General features: G+C 39.6%; 2 protein-coding genes and 1 long non-coding RNA gene across 6 annotated transcripts; 1 reads left to right on the top strand and 2 right to left on the bottom strand.

Moving 5' to 3' along the window:
* Positions 1-38: 38 nt before the first annotated feature.
* On the bottom strand, positions 39-10333 carry LOC131106631 (nuclear receptor subfamily 4 group A member 1-like). Of its 2 annotated transcripts, XR_009120105.1 has the most exons (9): positions 9789-10333; positions 6767-7566; positions 5787-5916; positions 5361-5524; positions 3531-3733; positions 2688-2866; positions 2107-2622; positions 199-343; positions 39-135 (listed from the first exon to the last, which is right to left on the bottom strand). XR_009120105.1 is itself a non-coding variant. In XM_058055873.1 (7 exons), the coding sequence occupies exons 2-7, from the start codon at positions 7562-7564 to the stop codon at positions 2360-2362; spliced, it is 1737 nt and encodes a 578-aa protein (XP_057911856.1). In that variant the 5' UTR covers positions 7565-7566; positions 9789-10333; the 3' UTR covers positions 1269-2359. The 2 variants fall into 2 exon arrangements, 1 of the variants encoding a protein (XP_057911856.1); XM_058055873.1 differs by lacking the exons at positions 39-135; positions 199-343 and having other exon boundaries at positions 1269-2622.
* LOC131106645 (uncharacterized) lies at positions 10128-15781 on the top strand. Its single transcript, XR_009120107.1, has 4 exons — positions 10128-10169; positions 10670-10771; positions 14028-14110; positions 15465-15781. It is a non-coding gene; the product is annotated as an uncharacterized LOC131106645 (long non-coding RNA).
* dgkab (diacylglycerol kinase, alpha b) lies at positions 12144-24112 on the bottom strand. Of its 3 annotated transcripts, XM_058055855.1 has the most exons (24): positions 24006-24112; positions 23655-23734; positions 23290-23366; positions 21962-22103; positions 21758-21836; positions 21614-21659; positions 21374-21448; positions 20120-20236; positions 19927-20044; positions 19630-19718; positions 18255-18365; positions 18062-18160; positions 17890-17940; positions 17717-17790; positions 17384-17458; positions 17218-17303; positions 17062-17151; positions 16831-16991; positions 16686-16750; positions 15829-15919; positions 15578-15758; positions 15376-15496; positions 15200-15260; positions 12144-14140 (listed from the first exon to the last, which is right to left on the bottom strand). In XM_058055855.1, the coding sequence occupies exons 2-24, from the start codon at positions 23725-23727 to the stop codon at positions 14063-14065; spliced, it is 2160 nt and encodes a 719-aa protein (XP_057911838.1). In that variant the 5' UTR covers positions 23728-23734; positions 24006-24112; the 3' UTR covers positions 12144-14062. The 3 variants fall into 3 exon arrangements, with proteins under 3 accessions (XP_057911838.1, XP_057911836.1, XP_057911837.1); XM_058055853.1 differs by lacking the exon at positions 24006-24112 and having other exon boundaries at positions 21739-21836; positions 23655-23727; XM_058055854.1 differs by lacking the exons at positions 19927-20044; positions 21614-21659; positions 21758-21836; ... (2 more) ...; positions 23655-23734; positions 24006-24112 and having other exon boundaries at positions 21374-21449.
* Positions 24113-24714: the final 602 nt, after the last annotated feature.

Here is a 24714-nt window from a genome sequence, read left to right as displayed (position 1 = left end):
AGTGAGCCACTCACCTCTGACCTCACATATGTTCTTGTGGATCAAATGTGTCTGTTGTGGCTGCAAACTCCCCCCGTTCTCTTCCACTACAATGCTTTCAATCGGACAAACTCCACGTGGCTCATCACCTTTCAGCTGCCAGAAGAAGAAACATGTCAGTGCAAGCTAACTTCCATATTCGCTCCTGCACTTTTCTACCCAATTTTTCCACTCTGTCTGCCAGCGGCACCAGACGCCCATATCTCGGTGTACGGTCGGATCAAGTGTCACATGGGCCGGCGCAGTCTGGACGATGACAGCGGCGCAGTGTCATCTGTCATCTGCTCAGTATGAAAATGCTTGGCTGAAAAACAAGCAAGAACTGTTTTTGCGTTAGAGAGAGAAGTTGAGTCGTGAAAATTTGCGAGTGAAATCTTTATAACCCCACCGTCCATTCAGTAAATCTGATTACTGTAAATTTCGGTGTATAAATTCTCCTTTACTTTTAAAACTACTATGTCTACTATGTAGCTCTTTCTTGGCTACTGTAAACCGTAGCGTATAACAACATATAACACAGTCTGACTCACGGTGACGTCTGAAAAATATCACTAAACTCATCACACAGCAACTTAACAATTCAAAGGTGTATCTGAGAAAGATACAGACATGTACCAATGTGAAGATTAAATTTTTTTTGCCCATAATGTGTCTGAGCAATGCATTCATTGGGGTGCTGCAATTACGTCAGCCTCCCTCTGGATCCTCTGGGTCTCTCTGGTGGACAGAGACAGTATTGCAGTGCCACACATACACTTTCTATGCTGCCTGTACTCCAATGAATGCGTTGCTCAGACGTAAATAATATATTATGTCTTATTTACTGTTTTTTTTTAAATGGCTTATTTTTTATGTCTATGATATTGAGTACTACAGACATAAAGCCGATAAAATATCACTTTTCTGCAGAACTTTGTCGATGAAAGCGTGCTTCTGTCACTCAGGCTTCCATTGCTCTGTAAACAGACCCACAACCACTCTGTCTTCCGGTAGAGGCTGCGACGCAGTCCCTATGATTTACCGTAATGTCTCATATAAAGTATCACTGGAAAGCGCAGAGACTCTCTCTTCAGAGACCAGTGGAATTATTTTGATACTTCAAGCCTTGTGGTAATTTTAAAAATACCACCGTAAATCCTATTACCAGCTACAGCTTCAGTTCATAATCTCATGAAATAAAAGCAAAGGATAATACATTTTAAGAATTTATTATCAAATATTCTGTCAATATTCATACATGTTGAAAAGCCCTGTCCGTCCCAAAGTGGACGCCACCGATGGAGAAAGAAGTCCACCGTATGAGAAGACCCCTGTTGCTTGTAATTGATGTGATTTACTTAAAGAGTCAACATTGAACAAAAAGAGCATAAAATGTACGAAGCACATAAAGTATCAGAAGAAGGACATTATTCAACACACTTTCATATTTAGCCGTGTAATGTTTTGCCAAGAATTTGAAATATCTGACATTACAATTATGAAAAGACTTCATTAAACAGACAGTGAAAGATGTTTTTGAAGGCACGGGGGGGGAAATCTGAACCAGGCTGCAAATCACTTCTCATGATTTGATACTCTCACATATCAGATACGCGTTCCTCAGGCAATCCACAGCTTGTGCAGGCCTGGAATAATGATGATTGTGGTATTGGGAATAAAACCGACTTTGAGCCGCTTGATCTTAAAGGCGGTTGTTTTTGCAATGTTTCTCAAATGTGATTCGGTTCCAAAACCAAGAAATTGTTTCAGCTGGAAGCCAGCCAGCATCACCAACCCGAGGGTAATGTCAGAACATTTAGCTTAGCTTAAGGCCATAAGGCTTTCATTAAAACAGGTGTAAACGTTGGCCCTTTCACAACAATCACTGAGTTTCCATTTTGGAACACGTGAACATGAATAAGCGACATGCTATGTAGGAGATTAGCGTGTTTGATTTCAGCAACCATTATTTAACACTGTGGTTTTTTTTTTACTTGCATAGAATGGCAACATTGACACATTTAACGCAGCAATGAAGGCCTTTTAGAATTGTACACACAAATATGAAGTATTAAAACATTTCAGTACCTTATTCGGATCTTTCACATCACGTAAATGTAGATATGTCACTCAACATCAATCCGCACACCGGTGGTTCTTCTTTGGAGTGTCGCACCTCTAACTGTTCCATAGGGTACCTATGGTTAAAAGGTTCTGCATGCATGTTTAAAGATAGCTGCTATAGATAGGTTATCCGTTATGAGGTGGCAAATAACTTCTTTAAGTGTTATTTACCACCAGCGGAAAAAAAAAAATCCTTCAACTTTGTGTTCAGTTGCATTCAAAATGGTAAGATATCCATGAAGATCTTATCCACAATTGGTGGAGGAGGGACAAGGTTCTCGAGTTTTAGGTAGAAGATGCGCTGCAGGCCCTGAGTGCAAAGAGTCCTCAGCTCTGGCAGCTTACCCAGAAGCCGAGAGAGATAGTTGGGCTGGGTTCTGCTCATTTCCGATCTGTTTCCACTCACGTGTTCCCTTAAGGAAGAGATGAGATTGCTCTGGAAATCTTCAACGCGTTTAGGTTCTTTGAGGCCGTGGCGATCTAAAGAGCGGAAAAACGAGTTAGAAACAGTACGATGGTGGTCGACTGTGAGAAGTATCACCAACCAGTGATGATGACGAGCGCCGAAAGGCATGCAAAAAGGGACACGTCTAAGTTCATGCGGTGGAGGCTCTGAGAGAAATCCATGATGGAGTCGATCCAGTCCCCAAAACTTGGAACGCACTGGAGTTGGTGGAGGACGACGCCGTTGCAGAAGATCAGCTTGTTTTTCTCTGGGTTTGATCTGCGCATGTTTAAACTATGTATTAAAATCAAAAGGAACAATATACATGTTTTTAATTAGGGCTGTCAAAGTCATTCATTTTCTACCGCTTATCGTCACGAGGGCCATGGGAGTGCTGGAGCCTATCCCAGCTGTCTTTGGGCGAGAGGCGGGGTACACCCTCGACTGGTGGCCAGCCAATCACAGGACACATATAGACAAAATAACCATTCACAATTCATTCATTCATTCATTTTCTACCGCTTTTTCCTCACGAGGGTCGTGGGGGTGCTGGAGCCTATCCCATCTGTCTTTTGGCGAGAGGCGGGGTACACCCTGGACTGATCGCCAGCCAATCACAGGGCACATATAGTTAGTAGTTGGGTGTTTTTTTTTACTACTAATTATACAGTATTTGGTGAGATTTGCTTGAATAGAATGATATTTAAGTGATGGACAGTTTACTTTACCAATGTCCACTTGTTACACATTGTGTTTGTTTTTCTTGTCAATTTTGTGTTGAGCTGTTTAAAATGAACACAATGTTTAATAAACACTTGAAAACGTTGTTTCTGAGGTACACCGATACACTTCAATCAGTTGTGATTAATCACAGTGTAGTTAATCGCAATTAAATAATTGAATCCATTGACAGCTCTAAATTGAATACTTTAAGGCAACCGGCCTGTATGCAAGACGTAGGATGAAGAGCTCCACAAAGGCAGACTCCAGAAGCAGCTGCTGGTCCTCTGTGCAGAAGTCCGAGAACCCTGGAATGGTTTCAGCCCAGGTTTTTATCACCTCCAACGAGCCGCTCAACAGGTCGTAGAACTGCTGGATGTCACCGGCGTCCTCCTTGTCTGACACGTTGTCAACCGTCTCCTGGTACTGCGGACCAAAGAAGAGGAAGGGCTTACCAAGCAGAACAGATTTCATTTGTATCTCGCTAAAGTGGATATAAATCTAGTAGTCAGAGTACTACTTGTACTTGTATTGCAGTATAGATTTACTATCCACTGAAAAGAGTCAAACACAGTACAGCACTGGTATTGAATCAGGAGTTCAGGACATTACATTTAAAAATAGTATTAATAACAATTAATTGTTAACTTTATTGGGCTGCACGGCGGTCGAGTGGTTAGCGCGCAGACCTCACAGCTAGGAGACCCGAGTTCAATCCCACCCTCGGCCATCGCTGTGTGGAGTTTGCATGTTCTCCCCGTGCATGCGTGGGTTTTCTCCGGGTACTATGGACACCACAAGATGTGAAGTTTTGATTTAGTTTAGTTTTATTTAGTTACGTATATGTATAAGAGTTATCCTTTTTAAAATGATTAAAACACTGTACAGTTAATAAATAATAATAATAATAAATGTTCTCCCCGTGCATACGTGGGTTTTCTCTGGGTACTATGGACACCACAAGATGTGAAGTTTTGATTTAGTTTAGTTTTATTTAGTTATGTATATGTATAAGAGTTATCCTTTTTAAAATGATTAAAACACTGTACAGTTAATTAATAATAATAATAATAAATGTTCTCCCCGTGCATGCGTGGGTTTTCTCTGGGTACTCCGGTTTCCTCCCACATTCCAAAAACATGCTAGGTTAATTAGCGACTCCAAATTGTCCATAGGTATGAATGTGAGTGTGAATGGTTGTTTGTCTATATGTGCCCTGTGATTGGCTGGCCACCAGTGCAGGGTGTACCCCGCCTCTGACCCGAAGACAGCTGGGATAGGCTCCAGCACCCCCATGACATTCATGAGGATAAGCGGTAGAAATTGAATGAATGAATGAGTTCTGCTAAGAACTATGGAGGACCAAAACTGCCAAAATAATAAATAAATAAAAGTGGAAATAAAAACAAAAATGAAAAAAATATCAAAAAATTAAATACAAAAAAATTAATATAAATGGAAATAAAAACAAAAATAAAAAAATATATACATAAATAAATAAATAAATAAAAGCAAAAATAAATACAAAAATAAAAAACAAGATTCAAAAATTAAAAATAAATACAAAAATAAATGTAGAAATAAATACAAAAATAAATATATAAATAGAATTACATATCAATAAATAAATAAAAGCACTCTGCTCTCATATGTATTTATTTCATGCAGAAGACAATGTCAGCTTGAAATGCAGAAGGAAAAACTATTCAAATGAGGGGGCGGTCCTAAGTGTGTCTTGGGTTGAACTGTTCGCCTATTGGTTGATCGACATGTGAGTGCGAAAATCGACTAGGTATGCCTGCGAACGGCCACAGCAAATATTTTTGTATTTATTTTTAATTTTTGAATCTTGTTTTTTATTTTTGTATTTATTTTTGCTTTTATATTTTATATATTTATTTATTATTTGGGCAGTTTTGGTCCTCCATAAAGAACCTCCTTCAGAAGTAACGGTGCAAATTCTGACATATTTAAACTAGTCTTAAAATTTTGATCAGTAGTGTATATGGAATTGCGTGCAAACGAAACACATGCCGCATCCACGCACACCTACCTTGGAGTAGTCAAGCTTCCCAATGGTCGGGTTTGAGTCTAAATGGGCTCGTACCAAAGAAGTTATGATGTTGACATTCGGGGTGGAGGAGGTCGCCTCCGCCACTATCTTTGGTTTGGATGGCAGGCGACCCCGGCGACCTTTCAGGCTGTCTCGTCGAACAACTACAACAGTGACAGAAAAGGAGGAGAGGAAGACTTCAAATGCATGCTTGTGACTCTCACATGACTGCCACCGCACTCCACGCAGCTGCTACGTCCATTTTCAGTTTGTGTCTTTCTGCAGCTGACATTGTAAATCTCCGCTAACGTGTGTCTTTCATTCCTTGCTTTGGTTTCACAAGATTGTCATGACTAACCGTGTTTTGTCGAACATCATCATGCGTTCAGTCAGTGAAAACATTACAGGAGGTCCATCTTACATTACCTTCTTTGACCATTCCCACTGTAAGACATTTCTGGAAACGGCAGAACTGGCAACGGTTCCTCCTCCTCTTGTCCACCGGACAGTCTTTATTGGCAAGGCAAACATACTTTGCATTTTTCTGCACAGTTCGCTGCCAATCAGGAAAAAACGATATCATTATGGATAGACTGTTTATCATGCTAAAAGTACAGTAGTAATACTGGATCTTTGTTGAGGAATGAACCATATTTGGTAACAGAGCGCACCTTGCAAGCCTCTGAGTGGAATTGTGGGAATTCTCCCAGCCAATTAAGCATGCCAATCATTGAAAATGGATGATTAAATGTATACATTATGTATTATTGAGTCTTTAACATTTTCTTCAGCTTAAAAAATGAAGTTTCTTTGAGGGAAATTATTATTACAAGTAATTATTAGAACACCAGCAATTACGGAGCCAGCCAGCTCACTTTTAACAATTAACATAACAAATAAGAACATTTTAAATAAATATAGAAACAAAATAAAATAAAATAATAAAATAAAAAATAAATAAATAAATAAATAAAATAAATAAAATAATGCAGATCATGAACATATATGTGATGAATGTAATCATGAAATTCAATAAAAAAATTCAATTAAAACATTTTTTTATTGTAATATTTTACATGACTCTTAATTAATTGAATGTGCGTTTTTTATTATTATTGCAGCTGAGAAAGTGAAATAATTCAATAATAATTTTTAATTCATATATCAATTTTTTTGTTATTTTTATATTTCATTTTCTTTTATTTTTATTAGCTTTTTCACTGTTTATTATACAATTGACTTCAGCTGAGCTAATGAATTCTATATAAATATATCTACCTATATATCTGAAATACATTTTTCAAGGTATAGCGTTAAAAATATAATAAAATAATAAAATTGCAATGCTTAGTATTTCTCTGAAGAATAACAATATTGTGGAGGTGAATTGCAGCTCAGTTGCTCACCTTAAAGAAACCTTTGCAGCCTTCACATGTGCGGACTCCGTAGTGCTGGCATGATGCATTGTCTCCACACACGGCACAGCGTCCTTCGCTCAAACCCGGGTTGTGAATTTTGCCCGACGCCTCCGCAAGCCTTCCGCCATGCTCCATGGTCATGACGGGGCAGTGACGTGAATCCACCTGCTGCTGAGGCGGCAGGAAGAAAGTCTCGTCTTGAGCATCCTGTCGAGGCACCACTGGTGGAGAATGCTGCTCCGGTGTGGGGGCGAAGCTGAAAAATGGCGACTGTTTATCACTTGAGGGGACTGAACTGTAGGGGCTGAACGTGGTGGACTCCCATGCGGGTGCATACAGTGTCTGAAACCCTGTTGTGGGAGGGGAAGCGGCGGTGGCGCTGTACCCCGGACTGCCATAATGGTCAGAACCGCACGATGATGACAGCGTCTCGTCAAGGCAACTGAGTGTAAACGAGCCTGGGTAGCAGCCATACACTTGGAGGTCATCCAGCTTGTACGCTTGGTTCTGCATGTGGCAGTCGGAGGTCTCAGCTACAGAGGCGTGACTGAATGAAACCGTAGACGTGGAAGGCAAGGTGGTGATCTTGCAGGAATAAGCATCAAACTCCCCAATGTAGCCACTTCCCACCAAGGTATTGATGCTGGGTAACAACGATGTCGACAGCTGCTCCTTCTGCCCGCTGATGTCCATCACCAGCGCGGCGCTGAGGTCAGGGTTTAGCGAGTCGGGGCTGAAGTGGGTGTCGTGGGCCAGGGATGCATGCTGTGTTTGAACACAGGGCATTGCTGCGACACAATGATAACAGTTACCACAGTGAAACTAAACACAGACGGATGTTATGTATGTAAAATATGCAAAATATGCCATATGTGAGTTATGACACTGGAGTGCTGGGTTGCAGCAGTTAAATGCACTTGAGGTCATTTCATTGAAAATGTTGGGGAAACTTTGCCTTTAAACTTTAGAATTCAAACCACAACAACAACATACAAATAAATGTGAAAGTATTACTTCTGGGTATGTGTATTTTTCTTATATTATTAGTATTTTCATGCTTTTTCTTGGGCTTTTTTTGATGATGACAGCCTACCATATGAGAAGTTTAGCTTTTTTTTGCGGCTTGAGGTAAAAATCACTTTGCGTTCATATGTTATATTCTTTGTAACTGACTACTGTGTGTTAAAATGTTCCTCAAAACAGCTGAAGAACAATAAAGAAATATTTTAAGATGGTCTACAGTTGGATTATTTCCATTTTCCATTCATTCCTATAGGGCAGGGGTCTCAAACTCACGGCGGCCCGCGGGCGACGCTAGTTTGAGGCCCCCGCCTTGATATGAAAGTTTAATTTGTTTAATTTGTTTTTTGATATGCTGATTTATTTTTCCATCTTATTTTGTGTCAAAAAATAAAAATTAACATTAAACATTTATTTAATAATTTAATAATAAATAAAAATTAATTTGTTTCATTTGTTTTTTGATTTGCTGATTTATTTTTCCATCTTATTTTGTGTCAAAAAATAAAAATTAACATTAAACATTTATTTAATAATGAATAAAAATTAATTTGTTAATTTGTTTCACTTGTTTGATTTGTTTTTTGATTTGCTTATTTATTTTTCCATCTTATTTTGTGTCGAAAAATAAAAATTAACATTAAACATTTATTTAATAATTTAATAATAAATAAAAATGTGTTCATTTGTTTCACTTGTTTCATTTGTTTTTTGATTTGCTTATTTATTTTTCCATCTTATTTTGTGTTGAAAAATAAAAATTAACATTAAACATTTATTTAATAATTTAATAATAAATAAAAATTAATTTATAATAATTTATAATAATTTAATGTTTTATCAGAGCTTTTGCAAAGAGCCAAAGCACTGAAAAAGTGGAGGGTATAGCAGAAGCATTGAAGACTATTATATTATATACATATTTATTAATATTTAATATTTATTAATATTTTTATTTTATTTTTTTCTTTATATATATATATATATATATATATATATATATATATATATATATATATATATATATATATTTTTTTTTTTTTTTTTTTTTTTTTTTTTTTTACCTGATGCAGCCCAGCCTCACCCAGACCCTAGCTCCAGTGGCCCCCAGGTAAATTGAGACCCCTGCTATAGGGAATAAATCGTTATCAACTCTGATCAAGTCGCTCTGGGAACAGATTGTTTTGGACCTCAGTGGCTTCAGGAAATCTAAACCTGCTTCTATTATCCCCGTGGATACTTGATGTCCCACCGTGCCCTCTCTGTAGCTCCAAGGCATCTTTTCGTCCTCTTTAGAAAGTTTAGAGGCCGGCCTGGTGGAGCCGTCAGATGCTGTGGCGTATTGTGTTACTGGCTGGTCATGTTCTGAAGAACTCCTTCAGTGGAGGGCAACCCTCTTTCACAGGGACTAGACCAGGGAGTGTTGCAGATTGTATTACAGGATGCGGGCCCGGTGCCATGTGAAATGGGAAGGGTGGCAAAGCTTGTGTGTGTGTGTGTGTGTGTACTTGCACAGGTGTGTGTTTTGAAGAAGACTTATTGGCAACATTGTGAGGACAGAAAGTGAAGACTTCCTGAAAGACCTTTAAAAGGCGGCTTGGTTAATCTTTAGAGTTCCATTTTAGCTTTGTTAATGCTTGGGGAGTTAACTAGAAGATGTTTGTGCATATATTACATGAAAATGAATATCTAACATTTTGTAAATGTAACATTTTTAATGTTTTCCTCATCAGCAAAGCAACTATATAAAAAGATACAACTAGGCTACATACAGTTATGCTAATGCTACACTGTGACACATGCTAATAATTATACAAGCTCACTATTAGAATAATTAACTGTATTTCATATTTACTGAGCAGAATTACCAAACTATATCAAACTGTGAATTAACTTGGGAAGAACTAATGCAGTTAAAAAATAATAATTTTGGACATTTACTTAAGCTAATTATGTCCCATAAGACGAGTTACAGGTACCATATACTGACCTGATTCATGTAAATATCCAAATTCTGCTGTTATTCATGTATTCCAAGGGCGTGAACTAACCACCTCTGATGCACACACCCACTCACCCACTCACACACTCACACACGCACACTCTTCTGTTGAGATTCACCAGGAAGGCTCCATCTGCTGCTTGTTTTATCGCGCTGGGAGGACTACAAGGCGGGATGACGCCTAAAACGGAACAGAAGGCGGGGATAGTTTCCGGTCAACAGCCAATCATGTCGCGCTCACAGCAAACGTCATCTGAGTGACGTGTTCACGGGATTGCAATGACGCAAACGCCCATGCGTCGCACGGTCTAAATATAAACCACTAACCACGGCGGGGCTCACATGGGACTATTACTGGACGACTAAACAGTAAAAATAGAAGCTGTTTGAAATAGAAAACTACGTTTTTGACAGGAATGATATCCTAAATATAATCTCAAATTAATGTTGCACTTGATGATAACCAGTTGAAGCTAAATTTGATTACATTTTACATTTTGCCAGCTAGCAAGAGTTAGAGGCTAATGCTAACTTTTGTGAATAATTACAGTGGAATTGACATTTAAAATCAAAGTCTTCCTGAATACTGGATTGGTTCAAATTTAGAAATAAGTTTTCTGGAGATTAACTGTTACCATCCTGAAAACTTGTAAAAGTATAGACAATGTTTTCAATAATATTTGAACAATGTCTTAGCGGTAATACAGGTGTAAAAAGAAGTAACCAATGTTTAAGCTAACTATTGAGGTAAAAAAAGAGTTTAAGGAAGTCTCTTCTTTTTAACGTTATTAAAAATAAGTTAAGCATAGTATGTTAAAACAATAAATAGTGTACTCACCATAAAATCTGATGAAGTGTGAACGCCACAGCTGTGTTCAGGGTCACAAGTACAGCAGCACCGCGACGGTCAGTGTCAACCGAGGAGAATGCTTAGAGACGAGGCTGAGAGTGGCGCTTTTCATCACAAAGACGTGAGTATGAAAGCAAGTCTTAATGTTCTTATCAATTACTCTAAATAGCTTTGAGATGACTGACTTGTAGCACGGAGGTCGAGTGGTTAGCGCGCAGACCTCAGAGCTAGGAGACCCGAGTTCAATCCCACTCTCGGCCGTGTCTGTGTGGAGTTTGCATGTTCTCCCCGTGCCGGTATTCCGGTTTCCTCCCACATTCCAAAAACATGCTAGGTTAACTGGCAACTCCAAATTGTAACATAAGTATTATTCATATGTATGAATGTGAGTGTGAATGGTTGTTTGTCTATATGTGCCTTGTGATTGGCTGGCGACCAGTCCCCGCCTCTCACCCAAAGACAGCTAGGATAGGCTCCAGCACCCCTGCAAACCTTGTGAGGATAAGCGGTAGAAAATGAATGAATGACTTGTTTGGTAATAATTTTAAGGAGTATTTATTATTTATTTTCTGGGATAATTTTCTCATATTCACACGTTTGAAGATGATAAACATAATTAACAGCTGACATATAATTGTAACATATATCATTCATTCATTCATTTTCTACCGCTTTTCCTCACGAGGGTCGTGGGGGTGCTGGAGCCTATCCCAGCTGTCTTCGGTACACCCTGGACTGGTCGCCAGCCAATCACAGGGCACATATAGACAAACAACCATTCACACTCACATTCATACCTATGGACAATTTGGAGTCGCTAATTAACCTAGCATGTTTTTGGAATGTGGGAGGAAACCGGAGTACCCGGAGAAAACCCACGCAAGCACGGAGAGAACATGCAAACTCCACACAGAGATGGCCGAGGGTGGAATTGAACCCTGGTCCTCCTAGCTGTGAGGTCTGCGCGCTAACCGCTAGACCACCGTAACATATATCAGGAAAAAAAGAAAAAAATGACAAAAATTACATACTCACATTTTGGAAAAATGTAAAAAATAAAAATAATAATAATAATAATGTGTCAGGCCCCAATGACTAGGTTTACCTCGGGCCCCCAAATGACTAAATACGCCCGTGGACGTGGTGGGAAACTGTTGGTGCTGAAGAGGTAGGCCTCTTCCCATTATGACTAAACACATCCGACCTTGTAGTGCAAACATATTGTAAGCCATATTGTACTGAGCAGCCAAGACAGAGATTCCTCTTTATCCTGTAGACCACTAAAGCAGGTAATCTGGGGTCAGCATAACACTGACAGTAATGCTATTCAACTTCCAACTATTAAATCAGTACCATTAAATTACACACTTTATAAATATATATGTATATATATAGAGAGAGATTTTACTATATATATATATATATATATATATATATATATAACATCTAACGTCAGGACTGGGCCTTGCCTGCAGTTCAAGACATGGGGGAGATGCAACAGTATTACGGCCATTCAGGGATTTGGATAATGGGTGGCACAGTCACAGCTGTAAATGTCTGTTTGTCAGCAACCATTGAAGTGTCGGCTAATAGCGCTCATGTCATAACTTAACAGTCACGAGCCAGCTAATTCAAACCGCACATGAACCCTCTCCCGGGATGCTCCGACGTGATCCGGTTTCTTTTTAGAGTGCGGGGTGGATCATTTAGGGTGACAGGAAATGGAACTTTACTTGGGGAACGGATGAATGTAGTTAGGTACTGTAATGGTTAAAAATATTTATGAGCGGTTAGCACGCAGGCTACACGGCTAGGACAACCGGGTTCTATTCCCAAACTTCTTTTAGGGCTCACTTCAAAATATGCAAACCTCATTATCTTAAACTTTGGTATCATTTAACACGAAAATACAACATTTAACTACGTTTATAGGTCAAAAAAGTGGAAAAAAGCATAGTAGGTCTCCTTTAAGGTGTTTTGCACTTTTCAGCCATCTGCATACTCCATGTCTTACCCACATGAAATCTGCTCCCACACAAGTTCCACTTTTGCCAGCTCACTTATTTGGGATTAATCCTCCTGCATGCTACTTTTCGTCACTAATTCAGGATTAACCCCTCTTTCCCACCCATGCATACTGCAAAGCACTACTCTGTATGCCTTCAGGATAGATAAGCATTTAGAAATTCAATAAGGAGGCTGCATGAAAATACTGTATGTACCAGTATATAAGCCTGCAGCATAGTTTTTTTTTAAATGAGACACAGAGAATATAGTTAAGACATGGATTTCCATGCATACTGTGATATAATCTCTGGGATAGGCTTTAAAATTGGCACAATTACAGTGAAATGGGTGCATTTCCCAACATTTAATATCAAAATAAAATCACAATGCACTGCCTGACATGAAGCTCCTTGACTGTATATTCATTCCATATTTCATCTTCACTAGTATAGCTAATATTGTCCAATTAATGTCATGTTAAATCAGGGGTCGGGAACCTTTTTGGCTACAAGAGCCATGAAGACCAGATATTTTAAAAATGTGTATCTGTGAGAGCCATATACATTTTTTTAAACATTGAATGCAATAAAATGTGTGCATTTTTATGTAAGACCAACAGTTTTAGATATAATGGGCTCTAATTACGTAGACCAGGCACACTACCCCACGCCAAGGGGGTGTGGCCAGCACACTTTTGTGAGCAGCGCAGTGTCCAATAATAAATCAAATACTTGCTGCCATTAATGCAACTTCTGCTGCTGCATGGTTTTGCACCGTGCTCAGTATATTTCATTCTTTTGGCCATCTTTGCCAGAAGGCTTGGTTCTGCAGCTTTAGCTAGGTGACTATTTGACTAAAGGAGGAAAGTTTACATTTACATGTTGACATCTCAATGACCGAGGTAGACTACCGCATTACCCAGTAATAATCGAGTTTTGGTGTTTGACCTTGAAAATATCATCAGGAAAGATAGATATGGTCGGCCGTATTACAGTATAAAATAGATGGACGGATTAAAATGCATAAGAAAGTTGTTGATTTTTAATATTTTTAACAGTGATTTCTGTGATGTTTACTTTAAAATGTTAGCAAACATACATTTTTATTGTGGTAAATGCTTGAGAGCCAGATACAGTCATTAAAAGAGCCCTACCTGGCTCCCGAGCCATAGGTTCCCTACCTCTGTGTTAAATGGTTGCCCTCACACAAATTAACATTAAAAACACTGATAAATACACAGATAAATAGATGTATAGGAGGCAAAGAGCGCATTAAAAGATATTAGGCCAGCATCCAAATTAGAAACTGTCATGCAACAACAGCATTCATTCTTTATAATGTATATATATATATATTTTTTTCCCATATAGTGTTCCTGGGAGTTTCTCTGTGGAAAAAGGCTGCTCTACTTGTGAAAGAAGCTGCATGACTTCGATGGAGGACCCATTAACATGTGAGCTTGATTCTTGTGAGTGATGTTGATCTGGAATGAATGAAGACACAATATGAGTGAGAAACTATTTTAAGTGCTGACTTGCAGTCTATATTATATATGATATATATGATTCCATCTCAATTGGATCATAATTCAGCAAAAGAGTATCATATTTTAACTTGACTTGATAGTTTCCTGTGTTGTTTTTAACGAGGTGGTTCGCCCCCTGCTGGTTAATAAATTAAATGCCAGCCATGCATAGCTTGGGATTCCTTTTTTAGGGACTTTGTCTAGCTCAGGGGTGTCCAGGCTTTTTCCGCCAGGGGCCACATACTGAATAATGAAAGGATCCAAGGGCCACTTTGATATTTTGTAAACCAACACATGCAGATATGCTAAGAAGGTATTTCTATTTTAAGAACAAAACTGCAGCTCAACTTTGTGATATACAGGTGACAAAGCTATTATTAGTAGGAAATTTGGTTGTTGCTGTTTTTTTCTTCTTAAATAATTGTAAATTTTATTCTTGTAATATTATGACTTTACTCCTATAATATTTGTAAATTTATTCCCATATTATAACTTTTTTTTTTTAAATATAAAGGTCATGTTATCAGCATAATAATATTACTCATACATATATTTATGTATAATATTACATGTTTGAACAGGACATTTTCTCTTAATATTTTGACTTTATAATCCTAAAAGCTATTTCAAATTTCTTTTTGTAAATTTCCATCTTTTAATTATGACTTTATTCCATAACAATATAACATTTTCCACAAATTACAACTTATTGTTTTGTTATATTATGTAATATTCCGACTTTAAAAAATATATCTTTCCTCATAATAATACGATATCATTCATGTGAAATGACCACATTGTCATTAAATTTCAGATTTTTTCCTGAATATTTAGACTTTTTTAAAGTTTTCTTTTTAAATTCTATTTGGAAAATGGCAAGAGCCAATTACAAAACAACCTAGGACCGCAAATGGTCCAGAGGTCGCACTTTGGACACCCCTGGTCCGGCTGTATTGATTTTATACATTGTATTATTAGACTGAGTGACATCTAATATACAGTAGAGTATAAACTTACTGTACACGGCGGCTGCATCCAAGGCTCACCATCGATTTGCATTGGCAAAGATTTCAATGTCCTTTATGGGGTGGGATGGGGGGGTGGGGGAGCAAGAGTGTGATTTTTAATTATGCTGTTTTGGAGCATCATTGGCACAGAGTAACATACATACTGTGTAAAAAAAAACACACTACCTGATTGTAATTTGGGAAGCCTGTGCCAGTCTGTGCCCAGCGCTCTTCAATCCAGTGTAGATCTGACCCATTTCTATCACCCCTTCCAGACCGACCACCTCCAGACGCTTATCAGTCATGTCTGCAAAGAAATGAGGTTCAAAAGCCTCCTGCGTTGATCTAGAAGTCTGCAGAAACTGAGAAAAAAAAAACCACTCCACACCTTGTGGTGTTGTTTTAAGAATGTCTGGATCAGTGATGACATCATGGTGCGTCACATCTGCTGGGCCGTCATGCTTCTTGGACTCACCCCACAGGTTGGTGCCACCGTACATGCTGGGTATATTGATGACAGCAACGCCCGCTATAGGGACGCTGCTCAGGTCCAAACGTCTGCCACTGCACTGTTGTTCCGGGACAATTGTGATTTTCCAAGGAAGGTTTAATTCCCAGAATGCATAAAGAAATGTTCACCTTGATTGTGAGACAGTCTGCAAGCTTCTTGAAAGAGGAGTTGATGGTCTCAGATGTGGCAAACTCCAAATACCAGAGCTTGTTTTTCATTCTTAAGGCATCAGAGGAAGAAAAAAAAACACAATCACAAGGCAAATATAGACAAACAACCATTCACACTCACATTCATACCTATGGACAATTTGGAGTCGCCAATTAGACAAATTAGTTTTTTCAGGTTAAAATGAACAAAGCATTATTAGAGCCCTGTAGACATGACAAAACACGACTATAGTCACATTTATACTTTTTTTATTTACAACATATTGCACAACTGCAGGGTCTTGAGACACATGCTAACTCGCAAACTAGAGAGCTAGCGACCTAAACGGTAGCCTCCAAGTTATTTCCTTCAAACTTAAAAAAGCTAAAAAATTACCACTTCCACACGGATATGGAGGATAACTATTAACAGTTATTTAACCTTTAACATGAACATTAATCAAACGTAATAATTTTTAATGGGTACATGATACCATACAGCATCCATATCAAACTTGCGCGGGCCGCACTAACATTAAACTTTCATATGAAGGCGGGGGCCTCAAAGTAGTGTCCTGCGGGCCACATTTGGCCTGCGGACTGCATGTTTGAGACCCCTGGTCTAGCGACAGTACCACTGAGGAAAAGACAAGAAGCAGAGCTGGAGGTAGCAGTAATGAGGATGCTAAGGTTCTCATTGGGAGTGACCAGGATGGATAGGATCATGAACGAATCCATCAGTGGGACATTACATGTTAGAGGTCTTGGAGATAAAGTCAGAGAGGCCAGAGGGGTTAGGTAGGAGGCGTATACCAAGGTTTTCTTGTGTTCCTTACCTGCTGTTGAACCTCTGAGGGTATTTCTCTCTCATGGAATGAAAACGATGAGCAATAGAAGCATCCTGCCCCCGGAGAACACATTCAGATGTCAGTGAATGTCCATGTGTATCAATCAGTTAATAACCGAGCCCATGCAACTCACCACTCCTACTGAGAAATAGTTGTTGATGATCTGGTTGGGCACCGGGTCTCCACTTTGACTCGGATCATTCGGGATCACCTGAATGTTCCAGCGGTCCATAAGGATCAGCTCACTTTCCTCAATGTCCTTGAGGATGTCTCTCAAGTCAGACCCATCGTAGCCTGACAACAGGGAAATGGGAATCAGCATACAACCATTGAGTATTTTTTTCAGTGATTTTCATGCTCCTACCTCCTCCCCAGCGCAGACAGCGTGCCAAGTCATTCCCGGTGCCCAACGGCAAGATAGCCACTTGAGGGTGCACCTGGAGATTAGCTTTATCTGGGAATACACATGCTACATTTAGCATCACATATATTGACCCGGACTTCTTCTTCTGCGGTATACCTATGGCGTCCAGGAGCCACCCAACCGTGCCGTCTCCCCCACATGCCAAGATCCTGTAGTCACGCAGATTACGGAAGAAATGTAGCCTAAAATAAAATGAGTTATTGTTGACAGAGAATATAATAATGTCCACCTGAAGTCAATAAGATGGTAGAAGGACAATTACCCAGGGGCAGGGCCACCATTTGATAGGTTGTACACTTGACGTGGGTTCAGCAGGTACTGAAACCTGCTCAGAACTCTATGGAGGACACACAGACTTATGTATTATTTTACAATATTATATTAGTATTTTTTTTATTAGTATTAGTATATTTATTATACAAATATACAGTATATAATATTTTTCATTTTTCTTTCAAGAAAATACAGTAAAAATTTGGCATTTTTCGTGGTGATTAATCACAATTAATTAATTTAATACCATGATTAATCTGATTAAAAATTAACAGCGCTACAAAATGTGGCAAGTAGGGGTAGATTTCATAACAAAACTGACCTTTGACCCTGCTTTCCTCCACTTTTTGGGTTTACAAACACCAGCAGGGGGTGAGAGTCAGGAACTGCAACAACCTGAAGATAAGTTATTTATCAAATATGGACTTTAATATAGCATTATAGCTTCATTTATTTTCTATCGTTTATTATATAAACTGCAATGGTCAAATATACCTGTAAAATGTGTCCATCAGGAGTTACGTTCAAGAGGCTGGTGTCCTGCTCCTTGACAAAACCAAACAAAATCCAAACAATGACTTCAAACATGGATACATATCAATAGAGGAAAATGAATGCATATAAACATAAACATAAACATAAACAGCCAAAGAATGTAGTGATTTACCTTGGAGTCAGCATATATAGCCCACGGAGGCAGTATATGATCCTTGAGTGGTCCGCAGTCGCAGGTCGATAATGCAGACAAGACGCACTCATCGTGTCGCTTAAAGAGGAAACACGCCATTGTATGGAGTTCCATATTCCATATATATTTGGAATATTCCATATTCAAAGCCTACACTCATGTTGTTTTTTACCATTTCTTGACACCACACACAACGCCGTCCCGATAAAGTTTTAATCTTCTTTTGGCAAACTTGACACTTGGGGGAGCTGCGGTCAGTTCGAACCCAGTCATGAGATGGTAACTGAGGGAAAAAGGTGAAAAGGGGTACAGCCATTTTATCAAGTGTAAATCCTTAAACAATGGATGCAAGTTATAACAATCGGACATTTTCAGGCCACACAGCTACGACACAGCCGAGTTCGATTCCACCCTCGACCATCTCTGTGTGGAGTTTGCATGTTCTCCCCGTGCATGCGTGGGTTTTCTCCGGGTACTCCGGTTTCCTCCCACATTCCAAAAACATGCTAGGTTAATTAGCGACTCCAAATTGTCCATAGGTATGAATGTGAGTGTGAATGGTTGTTTGTCTATGCTGGGTGCTGGAGCCTATCCCAGCTGTCTTTGGGTGAGAGGCGGAGTACACACCTGACTGGTGGCCAGCTAATCACAGGGCTCATATAGACAAACAACCATTCACACTCACATTCATACCTATGGACAATTTGGAGTCGTTTTTGGAATGGTGGAGGAAACCGGAGTACCCGGAGAAAACCCACGCATGCACGGGGAGAACATGCAAACTCCACACAGAGATGGCCAAGGGTGGAATTGAACCCTGGTCTCCTCCTCCTAACCCTGGTCTCTGCGCGCTAACCACTCAAATCAATCAATCAGTAATAAATAAATATAATAATAATAATAATAAAACGGCAAATAATAAAAACTTATGAAACCACATATAGTTGGTGGGTAGACAAATGATTTTTTTCAGATTAAAATGAACAAAGCATTATTAGAGCCCTGTAGACATGACAAAACACGACTATAGTCACATTTATACTATTTTTATTTACAACATATTGCGCAACTGCAGGGTCTTGAGACACATGCTAACTTGCAAACTAGAGAGCTAGCGACCTAAACGGTAGCCTCCCAAGTTATTTCCTTTAAACTTAAATAGCCAAAAACTTACCACTTCCACACGGATAGGGAGGATAACTATTAACAGTTATTTAACCTTTTACATGAACATTAATCAAACGTAATCATTTTTTCTGGGTACATGATACCATACAGCATCCATATCAAACTTGCGCAGGCCGCACTAATATTAAACTTTCATATCAAGGGGGGGACTCAAACTAGTCCGCGTGTTTGAGACCCCTGCTCTATTACAAGAAACGGGCCAACCCGATGGAGAAAAACTGTAAAGTACCACCGCCTTTTCCTCACCTTTGTCCAAAATGGAGGCATTTAACTGCTGTGCGGTTTCATAATCCTGCCTGCCATAATCCACAACTATGACTTGATGAATTAATCTGAGTCCGAGTGGGCGGTCTTCTCACCCTAAGTTGTTGTTTCGCTTTGACAAAGGTTGGAGCGCAGGGTTCGGGATTCTTGTTGGAACACTGACTATGGACGGTATACTTGCAACCTGAGGGCAGAGAAAATGAGAAATATGATAAACAGCATTCAGGAGGCATCTTTGATATATTTGTTTTTATAAAAGATGCTAAATCCAGTAGGTCGGTCAAGATGCAAGACGCTGACCTACTGTACCGCATCTTTAAAACCTCATGATCTGCATAGGATTTGTGTGGTTGCCCCCCCCCCCCCCGACCCCCCCGAGCGTGTGACCTTACAGCTACAGCAGAGCCCCTGCTTCCTGAGTCCGAGTAGCATGCTCTGACAAACACAGCAGTAGGCAGGCTTTTTAAAGTTCTTCATTCTCCAGATATGCTGCCCATCTTTCTGCGGCACCTTTTGGGGCGTGGAAACAATATAAGGAATCCATGCTGTAGGGCGAGAGCAAACAAGGGGGACGTGGGGTTTCACCTTCAGTCCGAGCAGAACTAGTAAAGGCACATTGTTCATGCCTCCTTTCAGCCATTCTTCCAGTGTGACTGTGCCACTGTCGTCCACATCGATCGCTGTCATCATATCCTTCAGCACCTACACTCCCAGAAAAAAAATATATAGTCAGGGACCTCCATGAACCAGGAAGTAACAGAAATATTGCACTCTAAATTACAGTTCAAACGATTCTTTATAAAAGAACACAGGTATTGATGGCCAAAGACTTTTGCACATTAAGCTACATTCATTCATTCATTTTTTACTGCTTGTGCTGGAGCCTATCCCAGCTGTCTTCAGGCGAGAGGCAAGGTACACCCTGGACTGGTCGCCAGCCAATCACAGGGCACATATAGACAAACAACCATTCACACTCACATTCATACCTATGGACAATTTGGAGTCGCTAATTAACCTAGCATGTTTTTTGGAATGTGGGAGGAAACCGGAGTACCCGGAGAAAACCCACGCATGCACGGGGAGAACATTTATTCATTCATTCATTCATTTTCTACCGCTTTTTCCTCACGAGGGTCGCGGGGGGTGCTGGAGCCTATCCCAGCTGTCTTCGGGCGAGAGGCGGGGTACACCCTGGACTGGTGGCCAGCCAATCACAGGGCACATATAGACAAACAACCATTCACACTCGCATTCATACCTATGGACAATTTGGAGTCGCTAATTAACCTAGCATGTTTTTGGAATGTGGGAGGAAACCGGAGTACCCGGAGAAAACCCACGCATGCACGGGGAGAACATGCAAACGTCACACAGACGCCTAATATTTATTAACTGTACAGTGTTTTAATCATTTTAATCAGGATAACTCTTATACATATACATAACTAAATAAAACTAAATTTAATCAAAACTTCACATCTTGTGGTGTCCATAGTACCCGGAGAAAACCCACGCATGCACGGGGAGAACATGCAAACTCCACACAGACGCCTAATATTTATTAACTGTACAGTTTTTTAATCATTTTAATAAGGATAACTCTTATACATATATATAACTAAATAAAACTAAACTAAATCAAAACTTCACATCTTGTGGTGTCCATAGTACCCAGAAAAAAAGCCATATATGCACGGGGAGAACATGCAAACTCCACACAGAGATGGCCGAAGGTGGAATCGAACCCCGGTTTCTTAGCTGTGAGGTCTGCGCGCTAAACACTCGACTTAAGCTACGCTCATTTCTGACAAAAAAGAACGTGAGTAAAGTTCATACAGATCTAAGCTCAGCCACATCCCAGCCCAGGTAATCCGCTGCTCGCATCATCTGGTTGATAATCCGATCCACTTCCTGAGAGAAGACAAAAGAGCTGCTCAAAATATTTCATATTTTCAATATTTCATAACAATACCAGCATTTCGGACTACCTTGCTTTATAACACCATGCTGCTTTCACATGAATACAATACAAGTATAATAATACAAGAGAGTAGATTATGATTTGGAGGAACTTACCGAGCTATCCAGGAGTCCATTACCGTCTTTGTCATAAAGTTTGAAACTGAAAACATGAGACAAAAGCGGTTATGAGACATGTGACATATGTGACATGATCTGCATTAAAATAAGAATATGGACACCCCCGATTTAGAATGTAACCAACATTCCAGCTTCTCCCGTGGCTGCCCTTCCTCCAGCACTGAGAAGTAACAGGAAACATCTTGTAGAAACACCACATCTGGTAGAGACACAATGAGCAAAAACAATTCTAATATATGGAGAAACGCCATATAATCAAGTTCAGATCCTTGTATGGCAGAAACGCAGGTGCAGATACAGCCATCGATAGAAGTATTATTTTACCTTTGGCCTTTGGTCTTGCTGTGGAGCTATCCTGCTCCACACATTGGAAGTAGCGGAATAGGCGCTGGCAGACATCAGCAGGGAAGTCATCAACCTCTAGGTAGGTCTTGAGGAAGAGACAGAACCCTTCCACGGTCACACACTGTGAAAAGATGGAGAAATGTCAGATGTCAGAAAATGGAAACAAGAGTAACATTTGTAGTAAGACAGTGGAATTATAGTCAAATTAAAATAATATCGTTTGAAGAATCATTTTGGAAAAATATGCCTGAAAAGTAAAGGCAAAATATGATTATGGGGGACGTTAAGCAAAGTGTCAGCAAATCTTTTTTTGTGTGTTTTTTATGATCCCACCACAGAAGTGTAATAGTGATGTCAAAGAGGAAAAACTGTGAGGATAACATCTGTGTTCCTCATTCATTCCTGTATTTGTGGCAGCCCGCCGCAAATGAATTTGGACCGCCACAGATAGATTTGCCGCCACCTGTTCACCCTCGCCAGCAAACACGTTATTATGGGGGCTATCTTCTTAGCTTGTGGTTTCAACTCCTTACATTAGATTTCATTGTAACGCACATCAAACACATCAAACTCTTGCTCTAAGTCAGCTGGGATAGGTTCCAGCATACACACGCTACCCTAATGAGGATAAGTGGCATAGAAAATAGATGGATGAAAGCTAATATAAATATACATATTTAATGGAAATACACAATACATTGCTATTCATTTAATTCCCATAATAACACCACAAGATGGTTAGCGCGCAGGCCTCACTGCTAGGAGACCCGAGTTCAATTCCACCCTCGGCGAGGATGTGGAGTTTGCATATTTTCTCCGGGTACTATGGACACCACAAGATGTGAAGTTTTGATTTAGTTTAGTTTTATTTAGTTATGTGTAGTTATAAGATTGTTATCTTGCAGTGTACTAAAAATAGCACATGTAATAATATTTGAAGATGCACATCTTTATTAAAAAGATATATTATAATAACGTATTTCCAAGTTACAGACAAATTACTGATTTTCTTAATTAATTTAACTTTGATTGTGAATAATTTCTCTGACAGGCTTGATAAATATTCAGGTTTTGGCTTAAGTGATGGTTGTTTTTCCTTTTTTTTTTTTACATGTTGGATTATGTGTGATGTAACCACAGAGTCGTGTAATCAGATGAAAATGCAGCATCCAGTAGCATTTCCCATAAATAATAAATATTTGAAAATTTGAACTCAAATAATGAACTATTTATGGAGGATTTCCTTGAAAAGCACATGACGTTAAGGGGCAAATACATATTTGTACTGATATTTCTGCATAACTGACCTCTTCAATGCTGTGCTGGGCCAGCCGACCTCCGCTTTGAAACTCCTTGATCACATCTTTAACTCTCAAATTGCTGTCTGTAAAACGACCACAAAAAAATAATGAATTGCACATCATCTACATGCCATGTTCAAAATGACATACATCACAGCAAATTATAGCAGTCCACGGATGAAATGCAAATATGGCTGTCAGCACCTTATCTAATCGGATGCGTACTGCAATCATACCATGCCATCATGGAGGCTACATACATTGTACTATGTTAGAACTGATAACAAAAATAATATTGTACACCTGCTCCAGTATCTCATTTATAGACTACCACACATTTTAAAGCCACAGACCCAAATAGCGCCACTTACCTTCCATGTATTCCTGCAGCTGGATAAAATCCACAGGCGTCAGAATGCCTTCTGTATCCTCGCAGGCAGCCATGTCTTATCTGAGGGAGAGGCGTTCATGTGTCATGAGTACAATAGGGTTTCATTTTCATGCTTTTGACTGTGACTCCCTTAAACTGGTTCCCCTCCATTCCTGAGTCTGCACCGCAAGTAGTAAGTTGAACACTCCCCTCTTAGTTCATCCATCAGTCAAGTCACAGAGATTTGATGCTAATGCTAATGTGTCAAAACTAAACCACTAATAACATTTCAAATAATTCACAAGACATTGGAATGAGTTGAGGTATTCGCGGGTGTTTGAGATCTTCTCACCTCGTCTGAGCTCGATGTCCTGACCACTAGTGACTATGCACGTCGGTATTAGAGGATGGCAGGGATTAACAATGTCAGCAGGGGGAGGAGCTTGCCGACACAATTACTGTTAGTGGCACCGCCCGTCGCAGGGGTATCCTGGAGCCTATTCCAGGCTGACGTCGGGGCCTAACAGAGCAACAAAATAATGCTATGTCATATTAATGTGGGCTCACTATTTAGCAAGAGGGAGGTCTCGCTAGCACAAGGGTGTCCAAAACAAACAGGGCCAGAATGAATTACTGTAATATCCAATAATGCGTTGGTTGGTAGGTAGGTAGGTAGGTAGGTAGGTAGGTAGGTAGGTAGGTAGGTAGGTAGGTAGGTAGGTAGGTAGGTAGGTAGGTAGGTAGGTAGGTAGGTAGTTAGGTAGGTAGGTAGACTTCCTTTATTGTCATTGCACAATAACACAGCAGTGAAATTGCCAACGAAATCTCGTTGCCTGGCATTCATTTTCAACCGCTTATCCTCACGAGGGTCGCGGGGGTGCTGGAGCCTATCCCAGCTGTCTTCGGGCGAGAGGCAGGGTTCGTATAATAATAAATAATAATGTGGAGAATAAATAGATGACATCAAATATGAACAACAATGTACAGCGTAAACAGTAAATTGCACATATATAAGGTTCTTCTTGACTTTATGGACTTATTGTTGTTTTCTCCACAAATAA

Source organism: Doryrhamphus excisus, chromosome 18, assembly GCF_030265055.1.
Source record: "Doryrhamphus excisus isolate RoL2022-K1 chromosome 18, RoL_Dexc_1.0, whole genome shotgun sequence".
Classification (NCBI taxonomy): Eukaryota; Metazoa; Chordata; class Actinopteri; order Syngnathiformes; family Syngnathidae; genus Doryrhamphus; species Doryrhamphus excisus.
This window is presented reverse-complemented; position numbering and strand designations above follow the sequence as displayed.

What these genes read in the sequence shown, in the direction of transcription:
- LOC131106631 (XM_058055873.1), bottom strand. Translation starts at nt 7,564, where the DNA reads ATGCCCTGTGTTCAAACACAGCATGCATCCCTGGCCCACGACACCCAC. An exon ending in GCTGCAAAGGTTTCTTTAAG is followed by an intron (nt 5,917 to 6,766) that starts GTGAGCAACTGA and finishes CCTGATTGGCAG; the next exon opens with CGAACTGTGCAGAAAAATGC. An exon ending in GGAAGCTTGACTACTCCAAG is followed by an intron (nt 3,734 to 5,360) that starts GTAGGTGTGCGT and finishes TTTGGTCCGCAG; the next exon opens with TACCAGGAGACGGTTGACAA.
- dgkab (XM_058055855.1), bottom strand. Translation starts at nt 23,727, where the DNA reads ATGGCTGCCTGCGAGGATACAGAAGGCATTCTGACGCCTGTGGATTTT. An exon ending in GTGTGTGGTGTCAAGAAATG is followed by an intron (nt 18,161 to 18,254) that starts GTAAAAAACAAC and finishes TTCCTCTTTAAG; the next exon opens with CGACACGATGAGTGCGTCTT. An exon ending in CTGTCTGCGCTGGGGAGGAG is followed by an intron (nt 16,992 to 17,061) that starts GTAGGAGCATGA and finishes CCCTGTTGTCAG; the next exon opens with GCTACGATGGGTCTGACTTG.